Source organism: Eulemur rufifrons, chromosome 16 (assembly GCF_041146395.1).
Source record: "Eulemur rufifrons isolate Redbay chromosome 16, OSU_ERuf_1, whole genome shotgun sequence".
Taxonomy (NCBI): Eukaryota; Metazoa; Chordata; class Mammalia; order Primates; family Lemuridae; genus Eulemur; species Eulemur rufifrons.
The window spans coordinates 14,170,679-14,183,946 of NC_090998.1; the positions used below are offsets into that span (position 1 = coordinate 14,170,679).

The 13,268-nt window shown below is 32.7% G+C and overlaps 1 protein-coding gene across 2 annotated transcripts in view; it reads left to right on the forward strand.

The window, feature by feature from the left end:
* The window catches only part of ATF7IP (activating transcription factor 7 interacting protein), a 73,811-nt gene that overhangs the window by 44,773 nt on the left and 15,770 nt on the right, over nt 1-13,268 (forward strand). For both annotated transcript variants that reach the window (XM_069491791.1, XM_069491793.1), the window contains exons 8-9: nt 1,328-1,966; nt 8,405-8,469. In XM_069491791.1, coding sequence (XP_069347892.1) covers nt 1,328-1,966; nt 8,405-8,469 — 704 coding nt within the window. The remainder of the gene's footprint in view (nt 1-1,327; nt 1,967-8,404; nt 8,470-13,268) is intronic.

Genomic DNA, 13,268 nt, shown 5'->3' on the forward strand with positions numbered 1-13,268 from the left:
TCTGTAAAATACTTAAACGTGAATAATCAGTGCATCTGTAAATCATTCTTTTAAGTAAAAATAGTCTACCTTGAAAAAGGCTGCTAGTTTAGCTTACAACTCAATTGCACAAGCACTTTTCCTTGAATCACCCAAGCAGAGTCTACTACTGGTTTGGTATGCAGCAGTGGTGTTTTTTAAGTACTGCCTGTTTGTTCACACAGAATATTAAGAAGAACTCTTACTTAAGGTTTGAGATATAATAAAATTAATAGTTTTTACTGCATCATCATGGACATCCTTAAGTGAAACTGACTTTGTCTTTTACTGTAAGCATGAAGAATGCAGTGACAGTTGGTCACTACACTACCTTGATTTTTGTACTAAGGCATCACAAGTTTTGCACACCGTTGCTTTTGCTCTATCAATACAAATATCCACTCATTGAAAAAGTCAAATGATGTCGTTATTGTTATGAAAATAGTTTTAACATTGCAAACTCCCTGAAAGGGTCTCAGAAAACCCTATACATCCCCCGGAACATATTTTGAGAATTGCTGTTCCTAGTGTGCCTGTGATTTTGGAAAGACTATAAACCAATGAGAAAAAAAATTTGGTCTTATATTTCAAAACTGTTCCAGTAAGAATAAACACAAGTAGTTGAAGCAAAATTACTATAAAACTCTAATGACTAGCATTTCGATTTCCTCTGCTCTTTTGTATATGCTCCCTCATTTCTTAATTAATTCATCTCCCGCCTTCACTCAGTGCTGTCTTCCATATCATAAAATGTCGATAGTGTTAATAGAGAGGGAACCTTCCCTCAATAGTTCTTCTCCTAGGGAATTCAGTAAAACTCACCCACAGGCACAGGTTTCACATGGCCTCAATGATAAAATATGATGATTAAATTTACCTATTATTCATTGATGGTCTTGATTCTTTCTAGATTTACTATTCGAGTCTATATTGCTGGTGTTGTAGTGCATTTATAATGTTTTTAGTGTAGTTTCCAAAATATCTATACATTTTAACCTAATTAGTTTTCAGTATATTTTTGATTGTTTTTCCAGTTAGCTACTCTGAAGGGATTATAACAAATTTTAGAGACTATTTTGATACCCAGATAGCTGTCTTCCATGGTAATCATAAATCATGTGTGGTTTTCATTATATGCCAAGTATACCAAAGCAAAATGCTTCTAAGAATTTAATTCTAAGAATTTCCAGAATTTAAATCTGGAAAAAATTTTGTTATAAAAGACTTTACTGTACTTAATGCAATGTATTATCTTAGCTGATAAATTGAGATAGCCATTTAAATTGAGACTTCTGTTTTTTTTCTACAGTATCTTCAACCAATCTTGTCACTCCTCCAACAGTTGTCAGTACTCAACCTAAATTGCAGACTCCAGTGACCTCAGGTTCTCTGACAACGACGACAGTTCTTCCTGCACCCAACACAGCTACAGTAGTTGCTACTGCTCAGGTGCCTAGTGGAAATCCCCAACCTACAATCTCTTTACAACCTTTGCCAGTGATTTTGCATGTACCTGTTGCGGTATCCTCCCAGCCTCAGCTACTACAAAGCCATCCAGGGACTTTGGTGACGAATCAGCCATCTGGCAATGTTGAATTCATTTCTGTGCAAAGCCCACCTGCAGTGAGTGGTCTTACCAAAAATCCAGTATCCTTGCCATCCTTGCCAAATCCCACCAAACCAAACAACGTTCCGTCTGTGCCCAGTCCTAGTATTCAGAGGAACCCTCCTGCCAGTGCTGCACCATTAGGAACAACACTTGCTGTACAGGCTGTTCCAACAGCACACTCTATTGTACAAGCCACAAGGACTTCTTTACCCACAGTGGGCCCATCAGGACTCTATAGTCCACCAAATAATCGAGGTTCTATACAGATGAAAATTCCAATTTCTGCATTTAGTACTTCATCTCCTGCAGAACAGAACAGTACTGCCACCCCAAGAATTGGTAAGTCACCACATAGATTTAATAATAGAAATGCAAGCATGTTAATGGCCTTTAGATGATTGAACTTTTTTTGGTTAAGTGGCTAGCATTATTTGAAGAACAAAATAGAATTTCCTTGAGATTGTTTTTAGTAATTTTTTAGATACCTAAGAGAAATGTTGTTAAAATGAGGTTTGAGAGGGGGTTTATTTTGGGTGAGAAGTTAGCATTTACATTTTATCTTTTAGTAATTTTCCTAATTTTGGTGAGTTTTTAATTTCATCTTTGTAGCAAGAATCGTGAATTACTTTTATGATACATTTGCCAGGAGTATCTGAATAAAACATATTTTGAAGTATCTAATTTACATAGTATATACTTATAAGAGAAAAATTTAAAGCACATATCTTCCTTACCCATTTAGGAAAATCGTTTGTGCATTCATACTCAATGTCTTCCAAATTTGAACAATGTAAAAATAGGTTCTTCCTTTTCTCATTTACTACAAAATGATTCCTTCTTGTTTTTTCTGTGTTTTCCCATGTGACATATGATTATGTTTATATTTTACTTAGAAATATTGCAAAAAAGGAGAACTTGAACTGTATGTGTATTTAAAATCTGCCAAACTCTGTCTTCTTTGTTCCTAGAAAACATATAATTTGTGTGTATTCTTGAACTTGATTATTCATTTCTGACTTCACATATCCCCACTACTTTTGGAAAGACAGGCAAGAATGGGTAGATAGCATGTGTATATGAAATTGCTATAGGATCTTTGCTGTTGATGTAGTAAATGACCAAGAAATATGTGCAACAGATTCAAAAGTACAAAATTACTTTTATGAGATACACAAGCCTTACTTTTTTTTTTTATTTTTTTTTTTATTTTATTTTTTATTTTTTTTTCCACAAGCCTTACTTTTTATTTGTCATGTAGCCATTAGAAATGTGCTAACTCCCTAAGTGTGTTTTCTCATATAAAATAGTGATGGTATTTCACAGAGTTGTCAAGAAAGTAAATGAGTGGCAGATCAAAATTAATATTGGGCTGAAGCTGAATATCACCCTCATATAATGAACATCTGAGATATAAGAATAAACTGATTTTACATGAAAATGTAATTATTAATAATATTCATAATTTAAGTGTTTATGTAGTACAAGGACAATGTTTCTTAGTGTTATCTGCTACCACATTATTCTTTGGACACTTTCATGTTGCAACACTAAGACATGCTTACTTTTACTTGCGGTCAGTGGACAAGCAATATTTTTGGGTGACACTTCATTTTTCTGTAATTTCCTTTTCTTTGAAGTCTTAGTATTTTTTATTATGTCAGATGATTTATTGATGGACATTGTTTTATGTAATTTTGGAGTTTTTCCTCTTTGTGAAGTTTTGAGGCAAAGTTGACATTGTTTTTAATTCATGGTCACAAGATGAGTTCTATTCCTAAATATAGAACTTTTCCTGGAAGACCATGGCGTGAAAAGAAATGAGTAACTTAAAATACTATTTTGTTTAATGTTATGAATGTTCATACTCTGAACACTTGTACAAATATTAGAATTATAATTTCATTATTCTGTTTCCTTAAAGTTTTTATGAGCATTTGATAGAACAAAAAGGGTATATTCCCAAAATTATATAGTTGATGCATTCTATTAGTAATATGCATACTATTAGTAATAGTAATATAGTACCTATTGCTATTAAACAGTGTTTAATTTGGCTGTTAACTTTTTTGTATATAAAATTAATAGTTTTCACAGTCATTAATTATTATAGTATTCTATTAATACTTCTGTGATATACCTTGATACTCAAATATGAAATTTTATATTTTAACATGAATACTAACACATTTATATATTTTAATGTTAAATTATATTAAAGAGATCTTCATTTCAAGTTCCATTTAGAATGCTTACCTACATTTGAAAATGATTAAATGTGAATTGCAATCTTTGTATGTTATTTTCATGTTAATTAAAATGAGATCATATAAAAACATGTTTTTTGATTATATCCAAAAGCTGTAATTTCAAGGGTGCCATAAATGATGTTAAAGTAGGCATTTGGCTGTTTAGCTTCCCAAAACCCAGCCGAAGCCAAATAACAAATTTTGGGTAAATATGAAAGTTGAAGCCAACTTTAATACATCCCTAATGTGATAAAGTAATTAGATTATATAATTAAAACTTTCTAAGTCCTATACTCATGCAGGTATAATTTACTTTTATTTTTTATTTTTATTTTTTAAATTTACTTTTAATAAGAACATATGCTCTATGACTGGGCTGCATTCATTTTATTAAGTATGAAATGTCTGATTTCCCTGTGTACTAAGTTTGACAGTTGGTATCTCTGACATCTTGTTTTATTTTTATTGTGAAGGTACATCCTCATTCTTGCAAATACCTGGTTTGTCTTGTGATTATCTTTCAATTTTTTTTTTTAGAGCAATTTTTGTGAAACCATAGATAAGTCAAAAATTTGTGTTATTTTCAAATATGAGTTTTGTCATGGAACTAGTGCTGTGCAGACAGCTTGAAATATCAACAAAGTGTTTGGGAAGGATATGGCTAATGAATGCACAGGACATCAGTGGTTTGAGAAGTTCTGTTCTGGTGATTTTGATCTTGCAAATGAGCCACATGGGCAACCTGTGACCAAGATGGATAATGATGAGCTGAAAGCTGTAGTGAAAGCGAATCCATCTCAACCTATGCGTGTAATAGCAGCAAGATTCCATGTTACTGTTCCAACAACATTGGACCATCTGAAACAAATTGGCAAGATAAAGAAGCTGGGGACCACGTGAATTAAATGAGCATCAGAAGAGAAATCATCTTGAAGCCTTCCTTTCTTTGCTGTCATGACACAAAGGGAAACCATGTCTACACCGTATTGTCCCATGTGATGAAAAATGGATTCTTTTTGACAATCCCAAGTGTTTGGCGCAAGGGTTGGATAAAGATGAAGTGCTGAAACATAGTCCAAAACCGAATATTCATCAAAAAAAAGCTAATGGTGTCTGTTTGGTGATCTAGCACTGGTATTATCCACTGCAGCTTCGTGAAACCTGGTCAATCGATTACAGTGGTATCTGCTGCAATCAGTTGGATGAAATGATGAGGATGCTTGCAATTAAGCAGCCGAGATTGGTCAATAGAGACAGGCCAGTTCTCTTGCAAGGCAAGGCTTGACCACATGTCCTACAATTAATGCTGCTGAAACTATAGAGGCTGGACTTGGAAACTCTGTCATCTACCATATTTACCAGACCTTGCACCAACTGACTACCACTTCTTCCAGGCTGTGGACCACTTGCAAGGAAAAATATTTAGTTCTCAGCAAGCTGTGGAAAATGCCTTTCATGATTTCATTGCCACTCGCTCTCCAGGCTTCTTCCCTGCTGGCATAAACAAGCTACTGTTAAGATGGCAAAACTGTGTTGATAGTTATTTTGATTAATTGTACTGCTTCTTGTTTGAGATATAATAAACTACGCTTTTCATTTGAAATAGGCATTTCATATTTAATGACCTAATATTTTGTTATATTTCAATATATCCTTATGGATTTTAAGTCAGTATTTTCTGTTTATAGTAAAGTAAATGTACTCCTAGGGGCTGCTTGGAAATTTAGGGCTCAGATTATAGCTAATTTCATTCATTCATGAACTAGTGAATTCCTGTATTGTTCTAAGATCCTGTAGACACACAGAAACATACAAAATAGTCCCTCTTCTCACCAAGCTTACAATCAAATAGGGAACATTGCCATTCAAGAAGTAATTAATTATAAATGTGATGAGTGTTAAAATATGCAGGTTTCTTTGAGAGGACATGGGAGATCTGGGAATGTTTGAGATAATGTATGGAAGAACGGGGGAAATAGGAGTTAAAGTATTTTTGTGGGGTTGGGGGAGGGTAGGTAATATCTATAAACCCTGGCTGCAGTGTGGAGAATGGTTTGGAGGGGTAAGAATGGAGTTAGAGAGGACAGTTAGGAAGCTGGAGGTTCTTCTAGTGAGCTAGATGTGAGATGTGATCATGTAAAAGATGTAAAAGTTATTCATGAAGGTAGAATTGGCAGTACTTATATCAATTTATTGATAAAAGTTTAGGTGTGGGTAAGAGAGATGGAAAACTCAAAGAGGACTCAGATTTCTAAGACTTTTTTAAATGCTACTGCTATTTACCAAGCTAGACATTAAAGAAAGAATGGATTTGGGGGAGAGTTATATATAATTCATATATAATGTATGCTGTCAGGTTTCACTAAGTATCTCTTATTCCAAGAGTGTAAGAAAACTAGAGTTGGAACAAACAATTACTTCTTCAACCATAATTTCCTTTGAGTTTCTTCAAGGACAGAGTTAAATGAATGAATATTTTACCTTCTATTTTTGTTTCTATAACAATTTTCCACACCTACTAAGAGATACTGCTAGTTTAATTCTTATAAAATACTTTTATGACTATGGTAAAAATGTGGTGTTGGTTAAGTGACAATAACTTTTAAGGATAACAAGATAGAAATGTGGCCCATATGATATAAGGATTTTAAGCTGCAGTTTCTGATTTTGCATCCTGACCAATTTTGTCGAGTGATAGGTTGAGTATAACTTTTTACTTTCAGAAGTCATCTAAGGTAGATAGTAGTAGAAGAAAACAAAAACAATGTAGTGAAACTGTAAAATGTTACATTAAGAATCACGGGGCTGAGCATGGTGGTTCATGCCTGTAATCCTAGCACTTTGGGAGGCTGTGGTAGAAGGATTGTTTGAAGTCAGGAGTTCAAAGACCAGCCTGAGCAAGAGCGAGACCAGTCACTACAAAAAATAGAAAAGTTAGCCGGGCATGGTGGTGATGCATGCCTGTAGTCTCAGCTACTTGGGAGGCTGAGGCAGGAGGATCGCTTGAGCCCAGGAATCTGAGGTTGCAGTGAGGTATGGTGATGCCACTGCACTCTAGCCATGGCGACAGAATGAGACCCTGTCGGAAAAAAAAGGCGGGGAGGAATTTATAATAAAAGGATGGGGAATGTTAATTGAAAATCTAGAATAAGGAATATTGTTATAGTTGTAAGTTACCTTTTATTTTTATTTGAAAACAAAAGTGGTTCAAATTCAAACATATGTGTTTTAATATTGTATATAAGAAAGTTTGGTAGTAAATCACTGATGTTTTGATAATGTCACTAGTATATCCTAGTACTCCACTGTGTAGGATCGGTAATCTGGAATTTGTCTTGTGTTAGTTTTTCAGGAACTTCATAGTCCAAACGTGTTCATTTATAATAATCGAAGTAATTTAAATATTTTTTAAAAAGTAAATAATGTGTTAATGTATTCTTCATACAAAAGGAATTAAAATAATTCAGCACAAGTAGAGAGAAATCGGAAGGGCTTCATTTTTATTTCACTACCCTGGAATACCTGTTTTACCAGTTGAATATTTATTCTACCTGATTTTTTAGATGTTCAGATTTTATATATGCACATATGGAGCTACATAGATAGTTTTATCTTCTATTTTTTAAAAAAACATAATTGGTTTAGTCTGTCTATATGTGTTATGAAAATTTGCAAATTAAAGGAATGCCTTATTTTGACCAAGAAAATTTTGTCTGCAGAATGAAAGGAGAGGATGTTTCAACATTAGAAAACTCCAGATAATAAGCCACATTACCAAAGAGGAAAAGTTAAATAATTTCCTCAGTAGACTCAAAAAGCATTTGCTAAAATTTAATACCTTCTGTCTTTTGCTCCCTTTGGAAATTGGGGCAAAACATACTTGGTTTATTTTCTGTCTTCTTCAAACTAACTTTATTATTTTTTTTAACCACAAACTCTGTACAAATTTATTGAAAAATGAAGAAGCAAAGAAAAATCATGTGATTGAACTACTAAGAAATATGGTTGTGTATTTTCTCAGAATCACTGCAACTGTTTCTACTGAATTTATTACAAACATTTTGACATATTACATTTTTTTCAATGTCTTCAAAGGGCCATAGTATGGAAGAATTATATTTTGTTTTTCTGTTTTTTTTTTTGTTTGTTTTGTTTTGTTTTTTTCCATCTTCATTGGCATCGTGGGGATAATTATATTTTGTTTAACCATTTCCTCATGTTAGAATATTTAATTTATGTTTAAGTTATGTATATCTTAAATTATTTCTCCAAGGTGTTCCTTAGGATAGAGTTTAAATTGCTAGGTCAATGGGAAGTTTTTTGATCTATATTGTGAATTTGCCCCTCAGAAAGATACTATAGCAGTGATCTATGAAAGAGTTCATTTACCTATGTGAAATGTCGACAGAAAAACAGTTGGGGAAAATTATATGAATTATTATATGTAAAGCAACCTATAACGTTTTATATTTTATAGATGTTTTAAAAAATGGGTCTTCTTTCTTTCTTTCTTTTTTTTTTTTCTTCTTAGAAAACCAGACAAACAAAACAATAGATGCTTCTGTTAACAAGAAAGCGGCTGATAGCACATCACAGGTAAGATTTTTTTTTTCCTTTCACTTCAAAGTAAAATTCTAATTATAGCCCACGGAAGAATGGATTTTCCTCAGTATTCTTTGATACAGTGAAAATTGTTGTATGTCTGGTTGTTTTTACAACTATCCAGTTTCTCACAGCCTCTCTGATGTTGGATGAGAATTGAGATTTTTTTGCTTAGTAGTTCTGTTAGAGATAATGTTATATTTATTATTTTAACTCACTGGTTGGATTATACAGTTGACAGTCCAGTATTTCTTCATTTACTGTAAAGATTGTCTGCAAAAGGAAAACACATGGAATTTCTTCTAGGTCCAACCTTTGGAGAAGGTCCAACTGGCTTACCTTCACTTATACCACCCTGCCTCTTCCTTACCACTATTTTGTTTCCTTAAAGGTGATCAGAAATGTCATTTGGGAAGAAGTTTTTTGTCTTTCTGATAGCTTATTAGCACTATGCCAGTCTTGATACTTTTTCATATTAAATCTTATCTAAGTAGTAATGGAGTAGCTACTTTTTCCCTGTATTAACGGTGTTCTTGTTCTTGCTTTAGGTGTATTAGATTTATAGCAAAGTCATTAGACTGTTGATAGTTTTATTTTCTTTCCTTCCTCTTAATTATTTTAAGAAACTCATATTATTGCTGGAAAAACAAAGTCTTGAGTATATCAGGCATGATATGGATGTAGATTTTAAAACAAGGGCATAATGATCTTTGATTATGGCTATTTTTCTTCAAAATGATAGATTTTTGCTGGGTATGGTGGTTCACACCTGTAATCCCAGTGCTTTGGGAGGCTGAGGTGGGAGGACCACTTGAGGTCAGGAATTCAGACGAGCCTGGACAACATAGTGAGACCCCATCTGTACAAAAAAGTGTAAAAAATTAGCTGGGTGTAGTGGCACATGCCTGTAGTCCTAGCTATGGGAGGTTGAGGTAGGAGAATCACTGGAGCCCAGGAGTTTGAGCTATGATTGAGCCACTGCACTCCAACCTGGGCAACAGAGGGAGACCCTGACTCTAAAAAAATAATAAATAAAGAAAATTAAAATTGAATTAAAATTTTAGTTCCTTAGTCATAGTAACCCCATTTGAAGTCTCCATAGCCACATGTGGCTGGTAACTACCATTTTGAACAGCACAGATATAGAAATTTTCATCATTGCTAAAAATTCTATTAGACTGTACTGTCTACAGAGCTTTTTAGCTGAAATATAGTGTATGTAATATAAATACATAAGTGAAATCAAAATAAATATAAAAGTTTGTTATACTTAAAATTCAAGAAAAATTTACAAAAATCCAAAATCTAGTTACACCCAACTGCTTATTATATTCTAGGAAATCTAAAACCTCATGTAGTACTCCACACTTCACAGCTTTTAGAATCTAAAATATTTTAATTTATACCGTACTATTATTGATATGAATAAAAAATATAGTAGGAGAGCTTTATTATGGAATAAGAAACCATTATGGAACTGTCCTTTCAGTTATAAATTCATGCTTGTAAGCTTGAATTTTTTGGTACAAATAATTTTTGTCATTGTGATGAATACCTTCATTAATATTACATTATTGGTTTTTTGAAAATACATTAAGCAATTCTTGTTAGCTTTTTACCCTAATATGCCTCTTATTAACAGGTAGAAACTAGTATGAAACAGGTAGCATGTGATTCTTTGAATTGTCCCGTTTTAACACATTGACTGCCACACTAGAAAAAAAATTTTTTTTCCTTGGAGCCATGGTGTTTTATTACGAAAATAGAATAAAAACTTCAAAAAAAAAATAGTCCTATCTAATTCAATGAAAAATTTGTTATTTTTTATTGTTTTCTATGTGTGAGTTATATGCAACTTGAAAAATAGTTCTTGAGGCTCCCAAGGTGAGAAGAGACATGTGAGTTACATATTTTTCACAAGGCCCGGACTTAAAACTGGCGTGAGTTAAATACAGCTCACATGGCAGTGAATGTGTTAAACACCCTTGGCTAACATCTTTTTTCTTTACCAAGCCAACTTAGTTGTACTTCTTAACATTTTAAGGCAATTTAGATTAGAAGAAATCTAGATGTCTAGTGTGGAAATGATTGTTGTTTAGCCATAGCTAATTAGGAAATAATTACATATGTAAAATATTCTTTTTCTATTCCTTAAAGATTTTCCTGTCCCCCAAATAAGTATTCATTAACATATTCATATAATGAATTATGTATTTTATTCATATATATCATTTTACATAATGATTGCTAATATATTTTATATAGTGAATACATTTATTCATTTATTAAAATTATCAGTACATGTTATAAAACAGTGTAGAATTCTTTATGTAGTTATCTGTAGTTATATTGTTTTGAAGGACTGAAGATTACTTGAACTTTGCTGATTTGCTAGAAAGACTCATAAGTCCCAGGAGGAGCAGGTTACACTCATGGTTGACAGGAAAAAAAAATATACACTGAGTAGAGTTCAGAGAAATCAGGCACAAGCTTCCAAGTCCTCTTTTGTCTGGGATCACACAGGATTTGCTTTTTTCTGGCTTATTAACCTCTGGGACATGTGCTAAGAGTCTCTAACCAGAGAAGCCTGATAGAGACTCAGGGTCTGAAGTTTTCTGGGAGGGGCTAATCACATAGCCACATTTTTCTATGTAACTAGCCATGGCATTGGAAACTCCAGGCCCCAACAATGAAACCCAAGTGTACATCATCAGTCTTGATATTTGTACAAAGCTATCCTGATGAGCCAGTATGGCACAGTCAGCTGTTCAAGGTGTATATAAGAAAATTACTAATCATTAGTGTGATCTTCCAAGGGTCACATTACTGATAATTGACCAAGCCTCAATTATGGTTTCAAGTTTCCTTGGAGAGATGTTCAAGGAGTGAGCAACCAGGTCTTTTGGGTTAACAACTGCTGAAGTGCCCTACCCCCCGACCTTTCAGATATGTTCTTGTTATTTGTTTAATTACCGACCCCCCCCCCCAAAAAGCCAATATCTTTGCTCTCTTGAAATTTTCTTAGTGTTTACTAAATGAGACTGATCATTTGGGGGAATAAACACATACTTAGCTAACTTATTAATAAAATAAATTTGTAGTGTTAAAAACTGTTTAAACTGTTATAAACATGTCTCTGATTAGGTAAGGTTTCTCAGATACGTTTTGTCAGGAAAAAAAATGTAAAGATACATGTATTTGTATATGTTTGTTGATCACCTAGTGGCATAGAAATAATAAGCTCTATAGTCAGACAGTCTGGTGCCTGTCACTTAATAGTGGGTGCTTTGCCAAGTTGTTTAACACCTTAGATTTTTCACCTATAAAATGGAGCTAATGCTAGTACTTACCTCGTAGGGTTATTATGAAGATTAAATGTGTTAATGAATGCAAATCATTTAGCATGGAGTCTGATAGGAATAGTGCTAGTTATCATGACTATCTTATAAATGCAGTTAATAATTATTCAAATAATTACCAATTTTATTTCTGAAAAATAAAATCTATCCAGGAGACTACCTGTAGTGTGTGTTAATGGATGAATTGTGTCAGTCAGGTTATGATCAATAAAAATCATAATTCATAGCTTAGATTAATGATTGCAGATTTTTCCTTCTTGTCCTGTATAAACATTTAATGATATAAATTTTCCTCTAAGTACTGCAAGCCACAAATTTTTATACATTGCATTTTCATATCATTTAGTTTCTTACTTCCTTTTGGGTTTTAGATTGTGTAGTGTGATTAATTTCATAGTAGTTGGGAATTTTGCAAATATCTTTATTTTTATTGATTTCTCATTTAATGCTGTTGTGTTTAGAAAATATATTAGCTGTGTGTTATGGTATAGTGTATCATTTACACTTCAGAAGAGTATGTATTTGTTTTATAAATTTCAAATAAGTTAGTGCGGTTGATAGTGTCCTTTCAATCTTCTGTATGTTTACTCTTTATTGTTTTTTGTTCTAGTGGTTTTATCTATTGCTTGTTGAGAGTGATCATTTAGTCTCCAACATGATTGTGAATTTGTCTTTCTCTCTTTAATTTTGTCAGTTTTGTTTCATATGTTTTGATGCTCTATTATGAGATATATATATTTTTCAGCTTTTTAGTGTCAGTCTGTGTCTTTGTATTTAAAGTGAATCTCTAGGTTTAAAAAACATTATTTTTGATATCTTGATTTCTTGCTGAATTATCCATCTGACAATCTCTACAGTTTGATACTTTTTAGTCATTACAGTTAATATAATTATTGACATGGTTGTGCTTAGATCTATTTTGCTATTTGATTTTTGTTTTTTTCATCCGTTTTGTTGTTGTTTCTGTGTGTTTTCTTTCCTTCTTTATCTCATGTCAGTTTTTTTAAAGTATTCTATCTTAATTCCTCTGGCTTTCTACCTATATGTGTTTTGTTTTCTTTCTTTCTTTTTTTTTTTTTTTAGGGGTTACTCTGGCAGTTTATAGTATGTATCTGTCTTAAAAATTATATCAATATACTTAGAATTAATATTGAATTACTTAGTTCTAAGTTATAGGAACTCTGCAATTTTATATTTAGTTTATATTTACCCTGTTAATACTCTTGCTTTCCTTGTGTGTCACATTCTTGTTTTCATGTATATTGTGGTCTTGTTTTCACATATATTATACTCTATTGCTTCTACATGTGTTGTAAATTAAATCTATAAATACATTGTTTTCAATTGTTGAATTTTAAAACAATTTTATAGAATTTTAGAACAGAAAAGATATATGGTCTGGAATATTAATATTTATCCTCATGTTTACCTTGT